The sequence below is a fragment of the Paramisgurnus dabryanus genome, chromosome 19 (assembly GCF_030506205.2).
Source record: "Paramisgurnus dabryanus chromosome 19, PD_genome_1.1, whole genome shotgun sequence".
In the NCBI taxonomy this organism is placed as follows: Eukaryota; Metazoa; Chordata; class Actinopteri; order Cypriniformes; family Cobitidae; genus Paramisgurnus; species Paramisgurnus dabryanus.
The window spans coordinates 16,632,447-16,656,330 of record NC_133355.1 but is presented as its reverse complement, the minus strand read 5'-3'; the positions used below and the strand labels follow the sequence as shown (position 1 = coordinate 16,656,330).

Genomic DNA, 23,884 nt, shown 5'->3' with positions numbered 1-23,884 from the left:
GCGTTTTCTCTTGATTGACGAGATTTCTCGTCAATGGCGGCGAAAGAGTTAAATAACCACCAGAGCAATATCTTAGCAATTTCTGTGGTATACAGCAAGTGGAATATTTGACTCAAGTCCTTTAAATTATTCAAAAATAATGCACATGACACTAATCCAGTCGTGCCACCTTACCACCTTGGGGGTGTGCATTATTTTCAAATAATTGAACGGCCCATCGTTAATTTTTCCTTACGGAATTATTTGCCAAAATATGAAAACTATCTCATAATTTACCCTCGTGTCATTCTAGATATGTATAATTTCTTCAACTAAACATACATTTTAATAAAACACAAATTGTATATGTTTCATATTAAAATGAAATAATGATATGATGAAGTTTGAGCCCTATGGGAGGTCTTTTTGTATGGAGTTTGCTAGGGGTTCACCGAAATTTCGGTCACCGAAAATTTCGGCCGAAAATGGCATTATCGGTTTCGGGCCGAAATAAAAAATCCAGCCGAAAATGTAAACCGAAAATGAATGTCAACCGCGCCCCTCCCATCTGTGCGCTAGCGCTTGGGTTTCACTCACAGTGATCAGTCGTCTCCCACCCCTCCCCTTCGTGCTCAAGCAGGTTTCACTCACGGTCGAGCTGTTTGCACGCGTCTGCAAAGATTAAGCTGTCTTGATGTGTAAACTTTAGAGAGAGTCGCGCTAATGTGTCTCATACTGTAATCCATTAACATACATTTGGCGAATAAAGCAATGAAACACAACGTAACGTTTTTATGTGGAGCGACTGTTGCGCTGTTTGGGATTCACCCTCGGTCTCTGTATGTGCATGCGTTTAAGTGCCCTCGGTAGTGCACATACGAGAGAAACGCGTTTAAAAAAAAACAAGCAAACATAAAATCTCGCTGTTATTGACAGGGCACATATAAACAAAATTCTCTCCACAGTATTCTTTTTCTAATAAAAACATTTGTTTATGTCTTAAGTGTATGCATAGATTACAGTCAGATTAACCTACTTAAGTCTGTGTCATTAATGTTAATCAAACAACCCATGACAAAGAGACAAATAGCTCTAAAAAATAATTATATATTTAATTGATTGTGTTATGATTCATTTAATTTGATTTCTGTACCTAATGCTAATTTCAGACCTTATTAATGTACAACTTTGTTCTCTTTTATAAATGTTTGCAATTTCTTTATTGTTTATTAGATTTTCCCACCTGCTTTTTGCTGATCCGAAAAATAATCTGATCTGTGCCTCAAAAACTGTAATGTGATCCGAACTGTGAGTTTTTTTTATCCGTCACAAACCCCTAGTAAAGTTAGTTCACAGTGATGGCCATAAATGCAATTGTACTAATAATTGGCATAATAATTTATTTCGGTGTTTCGGTTTCGGTTTTTCGGCCTTGGTTTCCTTTTTTCGGTTTTCGGTTTCGGCCAAGAATTTTCATTTCGGTGCATCACTAGAGTTTGCATGTTCTCCTGTGTCAGTGTGGGTTCACACACAAAAAGATCTTATAAGATTTTCAAAATGTGACAGACCACAAACATGAGGATAAAAAATTCTAGATTTAACCGTTTTGCTTCTAAAGTGTGTGTGGTATGCCATGATGTGTCAAAGACACAAACAGATTTTCAAACAGAGTCTCGACTGTGAACACAAGAAATCTCACAAAATCTGGCCAGACTTCAGAATAAGCATGGCAAATGATATGAAGGAAGAAATTTCAAGGATGGTGTTTTGAATGATTTTCACAGGAAATTCAAGGAAATAAAAGAAAAGGGTTTGGGTGAAGTCGTGGAGATAGCGGAAACATGGTCTGTACCTATGCATCAACTTCACTTTTTTCTGCGCCATGAATGCTTTTTATTCCATCATCTCGCTTTCGGATTTTCGGATTTTCTCTCGGATATTGTTTCGTTTCACGTGATAATCTCAAGAGCATGCACACGTTTGTCCTTGGGGTTTCCACCACACAATTATTTTTCTGATCGTAAATATTAAACATGATTCTCTAACGTTCTTCCGATCAGGTTTGGACACTCTTGACAAACCTCACACCAAGGGAAAATCTGATAAAATAATCCATAGAACCATCAAGATAATCCGAAGGATTGTTGGAAAGGAGGAAATCGGCCCCAAATCAGCCCGATTATCTTTGGTGTGTACCCAGTATTGAAGATTCCAAACTGTCCTTCCCCAATCGTATACTGTAGATCAACTTGTGTATGCATTAACTTGTATGTACATTATACATCAGGGCTCAACGCAAATAATTTTTTATACTGGCCGCTCGGGCCAGTGGTTCAGGTTTTCACTTGCCCTGCCAAGATTTTCACTGGCCACAATAAAAAATTTCAGTGTCTATTACATATTTAAAAATAATAATTCAAAAGTCAAATATAATTGTATACAACAGACATGTTCCAACGAAAAACTTTTCTGCTTTACCTGTAAACTGACAGCAAACTGTGCAAAATATTGCATAATTTCTTTCGTCGTGTTTTACCCAAGTAAATGTCTGCTTCCAAGATGTTAAATTATATATATATTGATGAAAATATATTTTAGTGATTGAGGGTGAAGCCCTGGCCCGATCGGGCAAGTGACAATACTTTTTACTGGCCCGAAAGTCTCTCACGCTTGCCCCGGGCCACCGGGCAGTCCTTTATGTTGAGCCCTGTCCATTTCTCACCGTGAATATAGCTATAGATGCTGAAATTGCATATAAATAAACAAAATGTCATTATGTTATTTTCTTATATGGAACCCAACAACTCCAAAAAAGCACATATATACATCCAGCATTGGACTATTTATTTCAAATGTATTTTAAAGCGAAACAATGAGTTTATAAGAGAAAATGATTCATATTTTTGCTTATCTAGTAATTGATACGTTGCGTATTACTGTAAACATGCAAATGAGCACAATGAGTTCAAATCATAGACTGTAAAAAAGATGGACGACACAACGTCGCTTCCTTCCATTGTAATGAATTGAAGCCAAAAATGTCTGACCAGGGCATGCATAGAAGGAATTGTCCGTTGAGCCAGAGGAGAAGCTGCAGTATCAAACTTTCCCCCAAACGCTCACACGCCCAATTCAACCACGCCAATAATAATGACACGGCCCGACTCTATAGCAACAAATTACTAGCTAAATAAAACTTATCACAAAAACAAACAATTGAACATATATCAGCGTGATAACAACTACCTTAACTCTTTCACCGCCATTGACAAGATCTCTATCAAAAGTCCTTCGCAAAAATGGAATTATCTCAGCTTTTTGTTCAAAATTTGGTGTTTTTGAAGAAACCTACCCATGTTTGAGAGGTGATTACAAGAGAACTAATGAAGGTAGGATGAAACTTTGGGATGAAGCAGAGGGTCTGTTCTTTCATCTGATATATTGTTTGTTTATATATTTAAAGGAGCGGTGAATCAAATACTCAATTTTAACTTGATAATTTGTTATATAAGAGGTCATCATACTTAAATGAACATCCTGCAAGTTTCAGAACTGAAAACGTCCGTGCTACTGAAATATAACAGTTTTTGGCACCAAGCCAGTAAAACAAGCCAGTGTGGAATTCGGAAATCTATGACGTCAAAGTAGAATTGAAGCACCGCCCCATAGCCAAATACAAGGACCACTTTTGAAGTCCCGCCCACAGCTTCGCGTGACACACGTGTGTCTCAACAAGTAAATATGTCTTTAAAGATTGACAAATGTAACCAAAATGACTTTTAAATACATTTTTTCTGAGAGACTTTTATTTTGACGCGGTGATCTGTTATGATAGACTGGGAACGCATTTTCGGTTGTGGAAGAACCGCGTGGGAACAACACAGAAGCTAAATACTTTAATTCGGAGGCTTGGAACATAACATTAAATGCCTGGAAAAAGTTTGCTTTTTAAGAAGTTCCAGCTCGTGTGGGGAGTGTTTGTTAACTTTGTGTACACGGATTTATTTGGAAAGAAGTCGATGCTGGATTTGCAGAGAGACTGTGATTAAAAGCACCACTTATATTGGATCTGACAACAATGACACAGCATTATACACAGTAAGACATTTTACTTTATTTAAGTTACTGCGTTTCACTATTGCTTTGTTAGAAGAGATCGCTTGATATGTCTGTTGTAACATCCGTGTCTAAACACGTATGTTTGACTGTTTTAATGTACTAAAAACATTAAACGATTAATAAATATACACCACTTAACAACACGACTGTAATTTAACGGTAGAAATATACAGTGTTATTTATAAAGAAGGATTTATCAGCCGCAGTTTAGATTCTGATGCCCGTTTACTGTGTTGTATACGGTAATTTAGGCGAGTTACGTTTGAAAGGTCAAACACTCAACAAAGCTTATTTTTTATCATATAACTGTGGTATTTAACATTACGTGAATGTAAAAGCAACCTCACAAGCACAATCGAATTATACAAAGTTATTGATAAGGATTTATTAGCCGCAGTTTAGATTCTGATGCGCGCTTACTGTGTTGTATACGGTAATTTAGTCACGTCGAGTTTTGTTTCTACTTTAATATACGTATTGTCATTTATGTGTATCATATTTAGCACCCAGAATCTTTTGTGGCTCAAACATATTTGTGTTCGGCTGCTATTTTTATCACATTAATGTTTTTAAAACATTTGCCCACATGTAATGATGGGTAATGAAGCCTTCCAATCATAGCAGTGGGTGTTTACGTCCAGGTCTTCAATGCGGCCCGCCCCTTCAAACGAACCATTTCTCCAGACAGCCACTATTCTATGTTACAAAATAGCCTATTACTTATTGTTTTTGATGTTTTTGAATGTAAAAACCACGCGGACATCAGAAGTAGACATCAGGCAACAGTATAAAACAATAAAATCGACAAATTCACCGCCCCTTTAAAGAAGTACATTTTCTGGAAGGCATTCAACTTTTGTGAAAATCATGAAAAATGCTGGCGCTGGCTGGCAACTTTTTTTTTTAAATGCTGGCGGGGAAAGAGTTAAATGACCAAAACCATCTTTCGGAAAGTTTTGTTGGAAGTGTAAGTATTTTTTTTATTTAGAGCCAAGTCCCGCTTGTTTGCATGGAGAGGTCGGAGTTTATGACTTGTACTGCAGCCAGCCACCAGGGGGCGATCAAAGAGCCAGCGGCTTCACTTTTCAAGATGTATGAGGCACACCCAGTTTAAATGTGGTGGCGGTTCAAACACATATGACATCTGGTCAAATTATTTTTTAAATAATGTTGCGCCATTTATGTCATTAATAAGACAACAACAATGGGCATATTTACTGCTTATTGTGTGTTTGCTGTATGGCCTTGATTTTCTCTGTGGTCTAGTTCAGTTTGTTAGTTTATTTAAGTAGTAGGTATAAACATATATCCCATCATTGTGGCCAGATGTGTGATTGTGTACTTATTTACTCTGCAGCTCCTTTTATGCTTTACTTTGGTTGTGTTTTGTCTCGTGTATCCATACGTGCACATCAGGCCACCCGCGGGAGCTGACGGAGGAGGAGAAGCAGCAGGTTCTGCACTCGGAGGAGTTCCTCATCTTCTTCGACCGGAGCCTCCGTGTGATGGAGAGAGCTTTGGCCGAGGACTCCAACATCTTTTTCGACTACAGCGGACGAGACATGGATGATAAGGAGGGGTGAGAAAGTTCAATGTGTTCATGTCTGCGTCATGTGACTTTCTGGAAACAAACTATGATCAATCAATATAAATAAAATGTTTGTAAAAATCCCAGATGTTATATTAATACCAGTCGCCCCTCCCCTCAGAGATCTGCAGGGTGGATCCAGTCTCTCGCTCAGTCGTCTGTTCTATGATGAGCGCTGGTCAAAGCGCCGGGTCATCACCTGTCTGGATTGGTCTCCTCAGGTAGAGTGACCTCTTTCTCTGACCTCCCGTATGTGTCAACACCTGTTCATTTAAAAGGGAGAATCTTCACTTGTTTTATCTCTGAGATAGCTTTGCAATTCGCATCATCTTATCTGTTCTCTCTCTCATCTTTCTTTTTCTTCTCTCCAGTACCCTGAGCTTTTGGTGGCTTCCTACAACAACAATGAAGACGCTCCTCACGAGCCAGATGGTGTGGCGTTGGTGTGGAATATGAAATTTAAGAAGACCACACCAGAGTACATCTACCACTGCCAGGTGAACACCACAATACAATTTCACACGAATATCATCCAGAGTCGTGCAGAATATTAAGAGAATAAATAAAATTTATATTGTAACATAACCACACACACAGAAAACTTTTTGTACAAGACAGCGAGCATACTACCATACTATTTAAGCTGTTTTTGTAGTATGATTTATGTTTATTTCTGAGATGGCAACTGGGGTAAAACTTAAAGGTCTCATTCTTTCTGTGTTTTTGAAGCTTTGATTGTGATTACAATGCGCAATATAACATGTGTTCATGTTTCATGTGTAAAAAAACTTGGTATTTTTCACACAATTTACTTATCTGTATATCGCTGTTTTCACTGTCCTCAAAACAAGCTGATGTCTTCCTTGTTCTGTTAAGTCCCTCCTTCAGAAATACGTATCGAGTTCTGATTGTGTAGTTTGTTTAGCGTGTTGTGATTCGATAGCAGCTTAGCTTGCCGTTAGCTTAGCTGGCGACTGACGTATTCCTGTGGGTGGAGTCAAAAACTGTTCTACTGACGTCATTAAAGCAGGAAGTAGAGGACTGTAGTACAAACCGGCCGTGCGCTGTAGGCTTTTAAAGGCAAATTCTCTTAAAGAAAATTTATCGCCTGGCAGTGAACTTTGAACTCTATCATTTTACAGGTATTATTTATGCTATTATAGCAACATTACACACTAACTAGCATTGCATCATACCAATGTTTAATGGTTTGTTAGTGTGCTGCATGCTATGTTGCATACTACAAGGGCTGCACTTAATTTAAGAAAAAAACGAAATTATATTCCCATATGTTTCACAATCTCTCTGTCTCGCCAGTTTTCTGCTGTCTGCAACCATAAAAACATTGTTAAAGTATTTATTTCATTAATTTCTTACAAACCATTGCAATTTGCACATTGTGATATGCAGATTTGCGATATTTCAATGCAGCCCTACATACCACCTCCTTAACCCGTTAACTGGCGCTGTCCTGTGAACGGGACACCTAAGTTTACTTCAATATTTTTTCATGTAAATGTTAATCTATCACGACAAACTATATATTGTTGAAAAGGTCTAATAATGTAGTTTTCAAATTTCAAAACCTTTTAGCAGTAATAATAATGCAGTAATTTATTCATTTGTGACAAGAGTATGCAGCAAACCAACACAAACCAAAGTTTTTTAATAATTTTATGTATTTTACGTTTTTAAAAAAAGTTGCCAGCCAGCGCCAGCGTTTTTCATGATTTTCACAAAAGTTTAATGCCTTCCAGAAAATTTTCTTCTTTAAATATATAAACATACAATATACCAAATGAAAGAACAGACCCTCTGCTTTCAAACAAAAAAAATGTTTCATCCTACCTTCAGTGGTTCTTTTGTAATCAGCTTTTGAATATGGGTAGGTTTCTGCAAAAACACCACATTTTGAGCAAAGATAATTCCATTTTTGTGACGGACTTTTCATAGAGTTCCCATTCAGAGCGATCTTTAAAACAGACACGGACATGCAGCAGCTTGCCATAGGGCAATACTTCCGGGTTTAAAAAGTTGTGGAAGTGGATAATGCCACCTAGTGGATAATAGCGGTATTGCGGAAAGACGGAAAATCTCGTCATTGGCGGGGAAGCGTTTTCTCTTAATTGACAAGATATCTCGTCAATGGCGGGGAAAGAGTTAAAAATAATACTATATTGCATTTTTTATTTATTACAAATAAAAAAATTCACCTCCAGACACTTCCGTAAAACAACGTTAAAGTGTCTTCTTTAAAACAAGACAGAAATAAGGCTTTTATACCCCAAAAATGCCAGAGTTTTATTAATTTAATTTTACCACCCCCCTACTCAAAAAGTGCTGCCCCAGTTAAAGGGTTAAAAAATGACTTAAAAAAGTACCACTACGCTAGTAATCCATTCCAAGCATAGTTGTGGTACTTTAAGCACTTCACAATAAATCTATACCAAAATGACCTAATTGGAAAGGCTCGATAAAGGAAGTGGTAGCCTTAATAAGAGTTTGATGTAATGGAGCGTATCGCATCAGATGACGACATGCATTTAAATGAATGTAAGGTGATATTTAATTAAAGGTGCTAGGTGGCCTTGGAGCAGAGCAGCGGAACAGAACACCATATTATGGTGAGGTCAGACCCGAAAAACCTGAGGTTTGTGTGTAAACCATATCTGGTGTCGGTTTTGACGCTAATTATAAAAGACTCCGGGCTGAGAGTCTTTTCACTGAGACGACCAAGTAAGCAAGTCTGAGAGGCGACAGCCTGGTGTGAGGGAGAGATATTAGAAAAACATTTCTGTAATAAAAAGATGTGGCTTACCACTTCCTAATCCTGCCAGCCACATATGTTTGCCCACCCACACGGACCGCTCCTGCATGTGCCGCTTTTCCTTTACCAAGCACCTCACAAAAAGCATGGAAACTCACAAGCACTTGCAATCAAAATAAACAAAGATGTGCACAAATTCTGAGCAGACTTAATTATATATAATGTACTCATTTTGAAAGGGTATTACCATTTTTCTTTTAGACTTTCAAAATCAAATATGGTGGAAAGTGACTGTCACCTTAACCTAGATTATTCTGATTCATTTATAAAAGTCCTAAATTTGTTTCATTCATTATCATAAACTAAAAATACATTTTTATGCATTCATAAAGTTGCTTTTAAAGTGAGTTACATGTATACATTTCTATCAGTAAGTTTGTTCCCTGTGAATCGAACCCATGACCTTTGGACTGCTAGCCCAATGCTTTACCAATCCAGCTGTAGGGACACCGCACATATGGATATTATAAAAATACAATGAAAAACTGAAGATGGCGTTTTACAGCTTTTCCTCAGTGTGGCCTGAGGTTCAGCCGTTTCTTCATCATGATCAGTGGCAGAGGATCAGTGGCAGAGGATCTCCAAACGTCGAGCTCATGTGCTGTGCCGCTGGCTGAGGATGAAAGAGGCTGGCCCAATTTGCCGAGATATTGTTTTTCGCTCAGGGCCCCGTTCGAAACGCTGGTGCTCCCCGCTTACTACACCAGGAATCTGATGGGCCTTAATGTGTGAGCATGTTCTGCCGCTTAACCCCTCCAAACCGCAGCGATCCTATTCCCTGTGAGGTACACGCATGCAAGAGTCTCATACTCATCTCCCACATGCTCCTCTCTTCTCTTCTTCTGCCCTCCCGTTTTCTCTTTGCGGCTTCCCTCACTTTTGGCAGGCCGTGTGGCGGAGTTCAGCAGTTTTGCAGTTGTTTTTCCAGATTTACCCACAACCGCCACTTTCATGTGCTGGATACTTCAAATCCCCATTGACCCCCCTCCCCCAGTACCACTGTCTCCTATTTTTTTCTTTATTTCTCTTTTTATATCATTTCATCACATCTCTCCTCATTTTGTTTTTATCTTTTTTTTACACTTAAGCTGTTTTCCAAAACCCAATGTGCTGCCTTTGTAGGCAGTATTTAAAGACTAATATTTTATACATTTCAGTACTGAATTAAATATACATATTTATACCTCTTTGTCCACCATCTTGGATTTTTTTCAGCCTATTGCTCTGAATTCTTGGAGTGCTTTATAAAACAAAGAAAAATGTGATGCATTAGGTTTTATGGCTAACACAAGGCATCTTAAAGGGATAGTTTACCAAAAAATGGTCATCATCATGTTGTTTTAAAACTTGTTGACCATACCCATTGACTTATTTGTTAATGGGTACCGTCAACTGTGCCCTTACCATCATTTATCGAAATATCTTTTTTGTGTTCAACAGAATAAAGAAACGAATACAGGTTTACAACGACATGGGGGCGAGTACATTTTTTGGGTGAACTATCCCTTTAAAAGGCAACATAATAAAGTTGCCTACCTTTTGAAACAGCCTTGCAGTTCACTAAGTTCAAAACACCCTCTTTCCTTTTCTTATGTTTGTCTTTAATTTCCCTGTCCATCATTTCTGTTTCTCTGGCCACTGGTTTTGGATGTTACATAAGGTCACTGTTTTTCAGACAGTTGTGGAAGAGGTGGTTTTGGTTTGTTTTGGGCTGTATGTGATCCCAGCTCACTTCTCTCTGCAGTTCTTTTGGGCCCATCATCACAGCAGGCCCGGTTGGCCAGTAACATCACATGACCTTTTAAAGTGGGCTGCCTCTCACCACATTAAGGACACACCCAATAAAAAACCTCACTGATGCTGTCAACCTTTATCTGCCTCACCTGTGTTTTATTGACATCTTTTCATTTGTACTCAGGATGAAGCTGTGCAAACCCCTGCCGGATGTCTGAGGCTTAAGAACAGGGGCTGGCACAGAGGGATACAGTGTGTGTATGCTCAAAAATGCTTGTGGATGGAGTTGCATGTGCTCGTAAAGCTGTTTGTAGAGAGGCTTGAAATCCGCTTGGAGACCTCCACTTCACTGTGAGCTCACTGCCTACGCTTGTATCCTTGTAGCTTGTAGCCTTGAAGCTCTTTATGATTAATTTAGGAGTTAAGTATGTGTAAGCTGAAGGGGAAAGATGAAAGTTGAGGTTTTGGCGCTCAATGAGTTCATGACATTCAAGGACAGGCTAAATGTTATGGTTCGACTCAAGGGCATGCATGTTAAATGAAGTTGAAATGACATAAGTTTGAAAGTGACTTTAACAGGAAACAAAAAGCCTTTTATTAACAAAAGATATCAAATGGCCATCAGGGTTTCCTTCAGAAAATTTGTTAGTTAAGGTGGTAGGGTTGGGCGGGGGCGGGGGCGTGGCAATCAAAAGGGCCCGTTATGATGAAAATGTAAAAAAAATTTTAAAACACTTGAATAAAAGTTAATTTTGAAGAAACTATTACAGAAAATGAACACATACTAGATTTTAATGAATTAAATGTTTTTAACAGATACCTCTAACGGGAATAGCTCCATGATGAAGTGAAACGCTTGCAGTATGAAGCGCGTCCGCGCTATTCTCCACATGTTTTATCAACTGGCTAGTTATCCTCCAGACAGTAACGGTCCGGAACAAGTCTTTCTCATTTTGGCCGTGTGGCGTGCGTGCCCGCTTGCGGTGTGAAGAGTGTCTGCGCTATTCTCCGAGATGCACTTGATGGCCTTTTTTTGAACTACCTAGTTAAGGCGATAGGGTTTCCCAGCTTAGGCGGGCCGCCCGAACTGAAAAGTGCTGTGGGAAACCCTGGGCCATATTTTGCCATTTGTTCTTATACTGTACAGTATACCATTCTATATGTTATGTATGTTAAGCACCATGCCATATCAAGTGAAGTTAGAGGAATGTTGTGTCTTTTTCGAGCTTGTTAGGGTCAGGATACAAAGCAGCTTAAAGGAAAACATCACCGTTTTTCAATATTTTACCATGTTCTTACCCCAACTAATTTATACATCCCTATCTTTTTTTAATGCGTGCACTTAATCTTTGTACAGCGCGTTGTGAATGTGTTAGCATTTATCCTAGCCCCATTCATTACTTAGGATCCAAACAGGGAAGAATTCAGAAGCCACCAAACACTTCCATGTTTTCCATATTTAAAGACTGCTACATGAGTAGTTACATGAGTAAGTATGGTGGCACAAAATAAAACGTTAGTTTGCTGCACTTCGACCTCTGGCGCAGTAACATTATCACTCCTGACTACTCGCTCAAACTTCCGTCAATATTACTGCGCCACATTTTATTTTGTGCCACCATACTAACTCCTGCAACTACTCATGTAACAGCCTTTAAATAGGGAAAACATTAAAGTGTTTGGTGGCTTCTACATTCATCCCTGTTTGGATCCTAAGGAATGAATGGGGCTAGGCTAAATGCTAACACATTCACGACACGCTGTACAAAGATTAAGTCTTAGCATTGATTAAAGATAGGTATGTATTAATTTGTCTAAGTTGAGGTAAGAACATAGTAAAATATTGAAAAAACGGTGGTGTTTTCCTTTAAACATTTTCTAAACATTAGGGTTTGTAAGTATATGTTGGAGAAAATGTTATTTTGTATGAACTATTCCTTTAGGTAGACTTTAAAAAAAAATGCTAAAACCCTAAAATGCTGAGTTATTTTAACCCATTGTTGGGTTGAATATAAACATTTTCTGTTTTTTAGAGTGTATACATTTGCATTATATATGTTTTTGACAGTGCTTAGTTGCCTATTAATACTGTCAGTTTGTATTGATTGCGAGGCAGCAATTCTTTCCTCATTGTCCTAAGGTAAAGCAAAGACAGAGCAAAAGGGGGAACGACTTACATTGGCTGACTTTTTTCCATTGTTCTCCGAAAGGGAGATATGGTATTACACGGCCTGCGCCAGTAACCGCAGAGTGACAAAATCCATGGGGTACGGTTTGGGAAAAAGAGAGAAAAGCGCAGGGTGATGGTAGAAGACCCAGAGTGCATCTGGAGCTGATAAGCATTGCTAAGAACCACATGATTGTGGTACTTCAGGAGAGGCAGGAGCGAATGTACAGTACTGTCTGTTACACAGGCATCTCCTCCCTGACAAATGGATCCAACTTTTTTCTTTTCTTATTCGGCCCACAAAAGAGGGAGTGTTCCCTCCTTTCTCCTCATGCCATTTTTTCTTACGGGTATAGGATCATCCCATACTGGGCCATTCCCATTGATATTTTTATGTCATGTGCAAGCATTAAACTGGAGAAAAATCAAATTTTATTTTTACTTGAATGTTTTTGGTTAATTTAAATATTATTAGCGCTTCAGGTTGTTAGACCGCAGGCTGAGTTTATAATGAGAAATATTCTGGAATAAACTGGTTTAGTGGTCGAACTTCAAGATGCATTGGCTAAATTATGAAATGGCATAAAAAGATCTCATTTTGGGACCAGGCAACATACATGTCCCTTATGAAATTGTGAAATTAACTGCACAAGTGATTTTCAACTAGAATTGGGGCGGTACCCATTGTACATAAAGGTCCATAGTAGTACCTCAAAGGTACACATTGGTGTACCTTCTTAAAAGTGACAGCTTTTGTACATTTTTTTAAAAGTGTGCAATACTTTAAACCATCCTCTTTTATTAGTTGATCCCATGCACAGTCTTGACAGTCACACAGCAAGCATCCACTGCTTGTAGTTTCCCATTTGGCAGATATGTTGGGACAAATTGAGCTAATTCAAGTAGGAAAATCCTACATGTGGCTCACAGTGCTTGAACCCTGGAGTTTATGGGCCTCCACAGTAAAGCTAAAAAGTGAATTTCATGATCTCTCCATTGAAGCTGGAAGAGGAGATCTTATCTTGCACTCTCCATATGGTGTAAATATACAGACTTTTCATGGCTTTCCCTCTCTGCGCACCCTTGCCATGTTTAGATTATGACTTACAAAAAAATTCAAATAGTTGTCATATTTATCTCTTCCTGTAGGTTTGTTGGTAAAGCATTGCCTTAGCAAAGCAAAAGGTTGTGGGTTTAATCCCGGGGAAGATGCATGCTGATAAAATGTATACTTTGAATGCACAACAAGTCACTTTGGATAAACGCGTCTGGCAAAATAAACAAATGCAAATGTAAAATGTATCTGTGATGCATTATGGCATAAAGGGTCTCTGTATTTATGCGGTTACAGAAATGAAGTTTGCATCATTTGTTTTATACACTGATATTGCCCTATGACATGTTATTTATCCCTACTACGATGAACAGTGTTGCATCATAAATTGTAAAACTTTAACTCTGATGGCAACTATTGGCATCCAAATAGAAAAAAAACAAATACATACTCATACTTCATAAATACTCAAGTTCATACTGTCAAAAACAATCTTGTAATACATGTTATGTTTAAAGTAAAGCTTTTCTTTAGTGTACAATATATTTGTATATTTTTAAACCTTTATTTGTATGTTTTCTCCAATTCCAGCTTAAAGCTAAAGTGTATCAGTTCTGCCCAACAGACAGTTTGAGGTCAGTTTTCTCAGCACTCCTCCACTCGCGTCATTGGCTTGCAAAGTGTTGCATCATATCGATACAAAGCAAAAACCTTTGTATACCTGAATGAAGATTAGAGTTACTGTTTTGAACATTACGACTTAAGGTTGCATGTACCACGTGGTGCTCCCTGTCCGACTTTATAATCTTGAAAGGAAGATTGCCTTTATAGGCAGGGGTTGCTGTAGGACACAGTGATGATACCACATTATACCAGCCCTGATAAAAGACGAGTCCCGTAGTGTCCTGCAGGAGGGACAAGAGACGGCTGTAATGGACTGCTGGCTGGACGGCTTTCCTGAGCTGAGGTTTCAGCTTACAATACTTCATTAAGTCTCTGATTAATGGCTTCATAGTGGAGTTATGACCCTCTTGTTGTGGTGACCCCAGCTCATGTTCATTAGCCCAGTAATGAAGCACTGGTCTGGGGAGCGTGTCTCTGACACATGACTATAGGAGAGAGAGGAAAAGAGAGTCGGTTCAGAGGTCGGGCTAGTGGTTCTGATTGAAATAGCCGTGCGTTTAAGCATTAATGTTCTCTGTTAGTATTCAGGACTGACTGATCATTAATCACCCAACAGAGATCATTTTCCAGCCATCCTGGCAATCAGACTAATCAACCACAAGTGAAACCGTTCAGCCTCTCGAAAGATACTAATCAATTTATTAGCCGAAATCTTGGCTTTTGATGTCCATTGACTGTATTTATTGGAGCTGGCGATATATTTTCTCATGATAATACTGTAGACTTTTATCCACTGTAACTTAAAAATGTACTCAGTTTTAGGTCATCCATGTAGGTGACAACGATTTTTAGCTGAAACTGGTAATTCACAAAATACAATACATAGTACACACAAAAAAGTAGGTGACTTTTTTTTGTCCAAAAGCAGATACAGTACAGGCATCACAAAAGTAATACCCTTGGCTCAAAACGATATATATATCACAGACTTGATTGGCGATTGGTTTGTTCAAGAAACTGAACATGATTTCCAACATTACAGTCTTTAATACACAGACACAAGCAAACATATCTAAACACATTTACAGGAACACAAGCTTATTCCTTTGTTGTTTATTGTGCATACCAACACCTACTATTCATTTTGTGTTGCCTATATCTGCATTTTACTGGTACCTGTCGATCACCAAGGATGGTGGTTTAAGCTAAATATGTATCCTACTGTATATCTTACATGGGCTAATGGTTAAATTAACAGTACACACTCAAAAAAATGATTCTTGCCAGTAATTGATATTAAGCAAACAATCCAAATATAATATATTTGAAAAAATGTCAAATAAATTGTATCTTTCTGAAGTGCTTTTACACTACATGAATGTTATGTATTTAAGAGCAACCTGATCAAATTACATAAAACATACTTAATTGGTTACAATAAGGCGCAGTGTCACGTGTTGCGCATGCGCCTTGATTAACTGAACTTCCGGTGGCGCCAGACGACATGTGGACGTCACAGTAGCAAGGAACATATTTGAATTATTCCTACAAGGTAAGATATTTTATATATCTATAAATGATTCGACTTTATTATTATTACTTACTGGTAATCATTTAATCGATGCTTGATCTAGTTAAACTTTAACGTTATATTTTTCGGATTCCCCATTTTAAAACGAGTAAGTTAACTGTTAAGTAAACTGTTTTTTTCAATACGTACTGCCGATTGACTGTCTATTATTTATGTATCTAGGCAGGTACGCATATATGATTATGATTAAAAAAATTATAACTTACAAAAAATTAAAGCTTCGTTATATCGATGTTTTTTTGCATTATGCCAAAACATTGCACTCACGAAACGCAGTATAACGATCGTATATAAGAGTTGAATATATTTGAAAGTATATACCATATCTCATTGAAACAAATCTCTTATAAAATACTTTGATGTACGGTCCGCTGTGTGTGCTTCGTTTTAACAACTTCCAGAGGTTGCGTTAGACTTCTATGGTCATAAAAGTTCCGTCATAATTACTTTAACTAACACTTTACTTTCATTTTCATAACAAGTCGTTTGACTGATCCTTAATGACACAGAAGTACCGCGAGAGCGATTTGAGAGTTGTGCTCTTACAGCTGTCTCGCGGTACTTGACGTCATAAGATGATGGTTCTGCGCATCGCTGGTTAACGCCACCACTGAGCTTTGTCATCTCGACGTACTTTGTTAGAAATATCTTTTGCACGTATTCAGAAATTTTCTACAAGGACGTAATGCGCGCATTCGCGTTATATGCATGCAAACGTGTTCAGGATTTTGCGTTTAAACAAGTCCTTGAAGTGGGGAATCCACGACTCCATTAAGTGAAACAGTCGTTCTTTTAATGTTGTGTAAAAGAAATCTAATATGTCGTTTTACTATTGCAGAGACCCCATTAATGTCATTTTTCCTGCATATTTTGACGACGTTTGGGACAATCACTTACTTAAGGTTTGTGTTTTTTGTTGTTGCTTTATTTTAATAATACCAGTTGTTTACATGCAAACCTGTATAGGATTTTACGTTTAAACAAATCCATGGAAGTGAAACATGCATTCTTTTAATGCTGAGTACATGCAATCTAACTGTTGGTTGTCTTTACCATTGCAGATACCCCATTAGTGTCATTATTCCAGCATATTTTGACTACGTTTGGGACAATCACTCACTTAAGGTTTGTGTTTATTGTTGTTGCTTTTTAATATATAAGGACTATATATATATATATATATATATATATATATAAGTGTGTGTATATATAAATACATAGTAAGAACTATAGACACAATGCAATTTTGGTAAAATACAACTAAATCCTCCACAGTCAACCTACATTTATTGTCCATTTTAATTTCCATTTTTCTCTCAGATAAACGCTGAATTCATGCGGATAACAACAGTGCCACTCCTGACCAAGTTCTTTGGGCAGCTGGATAGATACACTGCAAACCTGCATAAGGTTTTCAAAAGCAAAGGAGGTGCTTCTGGACAGAAGATATCACGCATAGTGGCAATTGCTGACAAGGTGTGGTAAAATGTATTTTTTTCTATGTAGAACTAATTACAATGATGTCATTATAATCTTTATTTAATATTGTTTTATTATTTTCTAGCGTGATGACATACACCTCAAACGAGACTGTGTCATAAAGAGTCTGTGTGTTTATCTCAATGAAGACATCACAACACTCGTGAAAGAATTCATGGTTCGTATATGTTTTTATATAAGAATATAAACTTATTTCTAAGCTGCTTGTGTCCAAAATTTCAGTTAAACTGAACAGGGTTATTTTTTTTCTTTTGGATTTAGGACTGCAACCCTGTAGAAGCTAAGAGAGGAATTTCTGAGACTACTCTCGGGATTTATGCGATCCGTAGAGAAGGTGCTGGTGCTGAGGAGAATCTAGGGGATGTTGTGGTAGTGATAGAAGGTGTGATGCTGCTTCAACGCTTGAAGAGTATTTCCTTTGGAGTAGTGATCCTGTTCAGACTGATCTACGCTCTCAACTTAAGCTACCCTAAGAGCCTCAAATTCACGTTTGAATTCTTCCAGAAGGTACTGATGAATTTGGATGGCAACAAGCTTTCCCCCAAAGTTCTATAAGGACATTTGAAAACTTGTGAACTTTTGGATTTGTTCTACAAACTGATGACGATGATGCCCCTTGCTGTAGCTCTGATACTCTTGACACAGTAGTTGTTAGCTCTTGTGCTATTGAGCCAGTTTGGAAATACAAGCACTGATACTGTTATAGTTATGTCTCCTAAGTAAAAGTGTTTTTCGATTCCTGTGTTCATATGAAGCTCCAAATTTCACTTTGGAGTGTTGAAACCGAGTTCAGTAACTCTGGAATGCTGCTAATGACACTAATGCAAGATACATGCATCTTTTAAGGCACCTTCCTGTACCTCTTGTTAATCTTGAAACAAAAGTGTTTAGCTCTTGTGCCATTGAGGCACATCAGAAATCTAAGGACTTGTTTTGTAGAAGCACTGATACAGTAATACAGTAGTTATGTATATTAAGAAAACTGTTTCTGTGTGTCAAGTTTTATCAGCTTCCTGTGTTTTATGAAGCTGAATTGCAACACAATAAATGCATACAGTGATAACTGAACATTGTTTGACAATTTATTTAATATAATTTACAGAAACAAGAGTTATATAAAGCAATAGCAATAAGTTATTTAAAAAGAATAAAGTTTATGTATTACCCAATCTTAAAACCCAGTTAATCGATTAACATAAAATTTATTTAATTCATTCACATAAATTGAATGTGATGGTTTAGCTTAAAACATAATGTTAACTTTTACATTTGATTTATGTGATTAAATTGGATGGAAAATTGACATGCAATTGAAATGCATAAGTTTTAACTTTTGGGGTTAAATATTTTTTTGAGTGCAGTTTCACTTTTGGGTGAATTATTGTTTCGGCTGGACTATATTGATGAAAGGGTTTTGGGAACTTAGTCTGCAAGCTTACCAATCTGAGTGACCACTGCACAAACTGCTTAAACAAGTTTTAAATATTAGTCATTTAATTAATTTTTTTAAAACTGGTCATACTATAACTTTCAGAGAGTTCTTAAGACACAGTTTGGCCTCGCTGGGAAACCAGTTTAAACCAACTTTAACCAGTTATGATCAGCTTAAGACCAGCAAACAAACTTTCTTAGGCTGGTTTACGCTGTTTTTCACACCATTCTACAGTGTTTGGCTATCATTACTAGTTGTAAAAATGTAAAATATTTAACTCTTAAAGACCCTTGGGGTCAATCCTACCCCAAAGCCACTTTTCTTTAGTTTAAAAACATGGTTCCCTTGATCTCAGTGGAATGAGATTTTGTGACTTTTCCAGATTATCTGTCAAGATTCATATAAAAAACTGGGCTTGATTCGGTCGTTTTAAAGAGGCGTAAAAAATGTTACTTAAATAGTCCCTTTGGGGGTTAAAAATTACCCCAATTGAAATGAATGGAAAATGCAAAAAATATTTTTTTTATTTTTATGTAAAAAAATCAATGGATCCAGAATAAATCTTAAATTTTTAACACAGAAGAGCACAAATGCAACATAGATGCTCAATCACACAAACACACACACAGACACACACACACACACACACACACACACACACACAAACAAAAACACACAAAGGTATGACTGCCACAGAGAGCATTTTTTTTACAGAATTTGGCAAAACAGCCACAGATGCAAAACAAATTATAAAATGCTCAAACAGGTATGTGTGCAGACACACACACATACAAATGCGCACACATACACACAAACGCACGTTCTGGTTTACATGTTTTTTGGGGACATTCCATAGACGTAATGCATTTTATTCTGTACAAACTGTATATTCTATTCCCCTTACCTGCCCCATTCCCTAACCCCAACCATCACAGGAAACTGTCTGATACCTTAGATTTTCAAGAAACATTATTCTGTTTGATTTATTAGCTTGTTTCCTCATGGGGACATCAAAATGTCCCCACAAGGTCACAAAAATACTGGTATTCCTATCTTTGTGGGGACAATTGGTCCCCCCAACGTGATAATTACCCGGCCGCACAAACGCACACACACACGCACGCACGCACGCACGCACGCACGTTCTGGTTTACATGTTTTTTGGGGACATTCCATAGACGTAATGCATTTTATTCTGTACAAACTGTATATTCTATTCCCCTTACCTGCCCCATTCCCTAACCCCAACCATCACAGGAAACTGTCTGATACCTTAGATTTTCAAGAAACATTATTCTGTTTGATTTATTAGCTTGTTTCCTCATGGGGACATCAAAATGTCCCCACAAGGTCACAAAAATACTGGTATTCCTATCTTTGTGGGGACAATTGGTCCCCCCAACGTGATAATTACCCGGCCGCACGCACGCACGCACGCACGCACGCACGCACGCACGCACGCACGCACACACACACACACACACACACACACACACACACACACACACACACACACACACACACACACACAAGACACTGTAAAACTTACACACACACAAAGACACAGATACACACAGAAAGACAAAGTCACAAACACACGGACACACACACACACACACACACACACACACACACAGAAATACACACTTATATTCAGTCAAATTTTTTTGGCATTTTGTAAAAACAGACATTTCAAAACGCATCAAAACTACAAAAAATTCTACTATTTAAAATAATATTTATTTTTAATGTCCTTTCTAATGTTTATATATACATAAATTCACAAAATGTATCAAGGACATGATAAAGTAGTGATGTTGAGCAGTTGGCCACATCCAGTGAAATGAATGGGTCTCTATGGGCATCTGCTGGTCGAAATGATTTATTTCCTAAACTATAATTATGTAGTTTTTTTTCTAAACACCAAATGGCCGAATTCAACACATAAGATCTAGATCGATATTTAAAAACTATTTAAATCAAATGTAGATAATTTATGTTAATTTTTCATAACAATTTGATATTTTTCAGGCAAGCTAATGGTGTAGTTGAGGAATTGAGTGGTAAACAGGTACAAAAGTACTTCATATCTCCCAAAACACAGCATAAATGTATAGATGGGAAGGAAACAAATGAATATATTATTTGTATCATTTAAAATGTATATATTTTTTGTAATCACTCTTTTAATATCTGGGGTAATTTTTACCCCCACAGAACTATAACGTATACAGGAAAATAGGGGCTTATGAGGATTATAAAGCAATGCTGTCTGTACTATAGGGGAGGTTTCATAGACAGGGCTTATCCTAGTCTCAAACTAAAATGCATGTTTGAGCTGCCTTAATTTAAAAACACCTTATTTCTAAACATATATCAGTGCCACTGACTTGTCTCAAGATGTATTGTTTTTAGTAAGGTTTGTTTGTAAAAGCTACTTAAATGTCTTAATATAACTAAGGCCTAGTCCTGGTTTAATCTAAACCCTGTCCGGGAAACCGTCTCATACTGTAGCAAGTACTGTAGTTATTGATTATACTTCTCTGTCAGGCATCAATCACACAATCCGCAGTCAGCCATTTGAATTTCTGAGTCTCCAAATAATCTCCAGTTTAACCATCAAACACTTTTGTCTTAATGCCTTTAAAGTCTAAACCAGTTTGGTCTGTGTGTCCTGTGTGTAAATAAACTCAACCCGCCTTTATTTTTACCCCTCCAACTTGGTTTATTTTGAGTCCTTTTATAAAACCACCTCACATGCGAGGCTGCACCCGAACCCTCTTGCAAGCTGTATTTTTTTAGAGGGGGAACGAATGAAAGAAAAGACAAGCGTGTTTTCTTTTTCTCTGGTTTGTTTTCCAGTCACTTTAAAATGAACTCGGGGTGCATGACTGGTCGGCTGCAGATGTATGCGGTGTACGAAGGGAGACAGTCTCTCTGTCATAGCCTTTGCTTAACAGACGACTGGAGATCACTGTGAAAACACCTCTCTACACTTCTGTCACGTCGCTCAAAAAAGCCAGTAAAACAAAATCTCGTTCCTGTCAGTGATGTGTCTGCTGAGATAATTGCAAAAAATTAGCAGGGACACGAGATGTAAATATATAAGCGTAAGGGCACGTTTCATGTGACGGTCACTGAAGAGGAACCAAAAACTTAATAAAAATGAAGATAGAGGGAAGGTTCAAGGCTATGGCTGTCACAACAAAAGGTCAGGCTTCACGCTCAACTGCGCTCTGTTTATGATGCTGTAATATAAAACTACTGCTCCCGCAATCCTTAGCATAGTTTGGTACTGTGCCCAAAACCTTCCCCTATTAAGATCATGGAAACACTTTACAATAAGGTTGTATTCAGCTAACATAAACTACTGTAACAATAAACAATTTACATTTTCAGAATTAAATAATCTTTGGTAATGTAAGCTAATGCCAATACAAGTGTTCATGTTAGTTTATTGTGCATAAACTAATGTTCACAGAAAAACTTTTGATTTAAAAAAAAATGTATTAATAAATACTGAAATTGACATGAATAAAAAAAATAAAGCTGTAGACAGTTGCGGACGGGACTTCTTTTTCGGGGAAGCCCGTTGCGAAATTCGTCACAATATGTATGTAGCCTGTCATGTGTGTGGTTCGTAATTTCAAAATATGTGTTCTGCGCTTCGAGAGATCGTGTGTGCGCCATGTGTCTTGTCAAAATAAGTGCCTGCTGCAGACGCGTCTAAAGGGTTTATGATAAAAGAGACGCTCGCGTTTGCCAAATACTCACATAATCTCATGCGTAATCAGAGTTTACTGTTAAGGGAGTGTCTATGTATTTTGTGAACGTGAGTGTCTCTTAAACGGTTTTGACGCGTGTGCAGCCGGCACTTATTTTGACAAAACACGTGATGCACATGGTTCACATGATGCAACAAACACATATTTTGAAAACACGAGCAACACACGACACACTTATTTTTTATTTGCGCCCCTCTGAGGAGCAGTCACGAGCCACTGGCTGTAGAAGTATTGTTTATTGTTAGTTCATGTTAGCTTATGCATTAACTTATGTTAAGAAATACAACCTTATTGTAAAGTGTTTTGCAGAGATTTTTAATTTGAACCCTTCCTCCTTCTCTTCATCATCAGCATAACTAGTTAAAAAAATATAAAAAATTCATGGTTAGTGGTTTTCTAAACAGTTACAGGGATAACAAATAATGTTTTTTGGGATGACCTGTCCCAGATTGGTGGGTTCTTGCAATTCAAACATAGATTGAAGAACGAACAGCGCTTCATTTCATTTACATTGAAATGTCTAACCTGCATCTTGCTGTAAACCAGCAGTTTAACTATCCCTAACCATTTTCAGGCTAAATGACTTCTTAATGGATAGAGAGGAAAAGCAGGGACCGTGTAGGGACATGTGTCAAAACATACAGTACTGTGCAAAAGTCTTACTGTAGGCCACCGCCACCAGACTTGTTGTGTTAAAAGTTTTAATGTCCATCCATATTTATTTTTCAATCTATTTTATTAAGATACATAAATATACAGTAGGAAATATGTACAAAAAATGGTCTTCTTTAGGCATAGTCTGTGTGACCTCTCTTGGCACTAAACACATCTTGAGCAATTTTGAGCAGAATGAAGGAAAAAGGCTTATTTAGGATAATAATTAGGATTTAATTTTATTTAGGTTTAAGAGATCCTGCAGATTCCTGCGATTGCTTAAGTGGAAGGAGGGTTTACCCCAAAAACTTGACACATAAGTTTACATTTTTATACAGTTTTTAATACTATATATACATTTCTTGTATTTTCTGGATGTATTATAATAAAGAGACTGAGAAATAATTATATATGATCAATTTAACATTACAAAAACAACAAATCTAATTCTGGCATGGTGGCCTAATACTTTTGCACAATACTGTACTTTAATTTTTATACGTCATAACATTTAAATTTTACAGAATAAATTTTAATGTGGCTACTTTATGCTCTTTATTTGAATCATGTTTTAATGTTTATCATTAGCCTATTATTGCATTTTTTAATGCCTAAAGTAATAAAAAAAAAAGAAATAATTTCAAGCAATATTTGGAGAATCCCAGTAATACCACTACAATCCCCCAGACCGCCTGTAAAGAAAATGTTGTTTCCATAAGTATTTCTTTCTACAAAAACCAAATGTTTTACATACTGTCCATATACAGCTAAATTTATTATTAAAATCTCTTGTGACCACAGCCCATAACAAAAGAAAAATAAGCAGGGTT

General features: G+C 37.4%; 2 protein-coding genes across 3 annotated transcripts in view; both read left to right on the top strand.

Annotated features, from left to right (window-relative positions):
* LOC135781328 (cytoplasmic dynein 1 intermediate chain 1) overlaps nt 1-23,884 on the top strand; it is a 70,846-nt gene that overhangs the window by 28,035 nt on the left and 18,927 nt on the right. Inside the window, exons 8-10 of the mRNA XM_065291750.1 lie at nt 5,515-5,677; nt 5,808-5,907; nt 6,058-6,183. Coding sequence (XP_065147822.1) covers nt 5,515-5,677; nt 5,808-5,907; nt 6,058-6,183 — 389 coding nt within the window. The remainder of the gene's footprint in view (nt 1-5,514; nt 5,678-5,807; nt 5,908-6,057; nt 6,184-23,884) is intronic.
* On the top strand, nt 15,035-18,212 carry LOC135772613 (uncharacterized). 2 transcript variants are annotated; one of them, XM_065282290.2, is made up of 6 exons: nt 15,035-15,644; nt 16,522-16,585; nt 16,745-16,808; nt 17,004-17,159; nt 17,248-17,340; nt 17,445-18,212. In XM_065282290.2, exons 2-6 carry the CDS (start codon nt 16,533-16,535, stop codon nt 17,736-17,738), a joined length of 660 nt encoding a protein of 219 aa, XP_065138362.1. In that variant the 5' UTR covers nt 15,035-15,644; nt 16,522-16,532; the 3' UTR covers nt 17,739-18,212. The 2 variants fall into 2 exon arrangements, with proteins under 2 accessions (XP_065138362.1, XP_065138361.1); XM_065282289.2 differs by having other exon boundaries at nt 15,035-16,585.

Excerpts from the sequence above, each read along its gene's own strand:
- LOC135772613 (XM_065282289.2), top strand. The coding sequence starts at position 16,479 with ATGTTGTGTAAAAGAAATCTAATATGTCGTTTTACTATTGCAGAGACC. Across the intron at positions 16,809-17,003 it reads GGGACAATCACTCACTTAAG|ATAAACGCTGAATTCATGCG; the intron begins GTTTGTGTTTAT and ends TTTTTCTCTCAG. Across the intron at positions 17,341-17,444 it reads CACTCGTGAAAGAATTCATG|GACTGCAACCCTGTAGAAGC; the intron begins GTTCGTATATGT and ends TTTTGGATTTAG.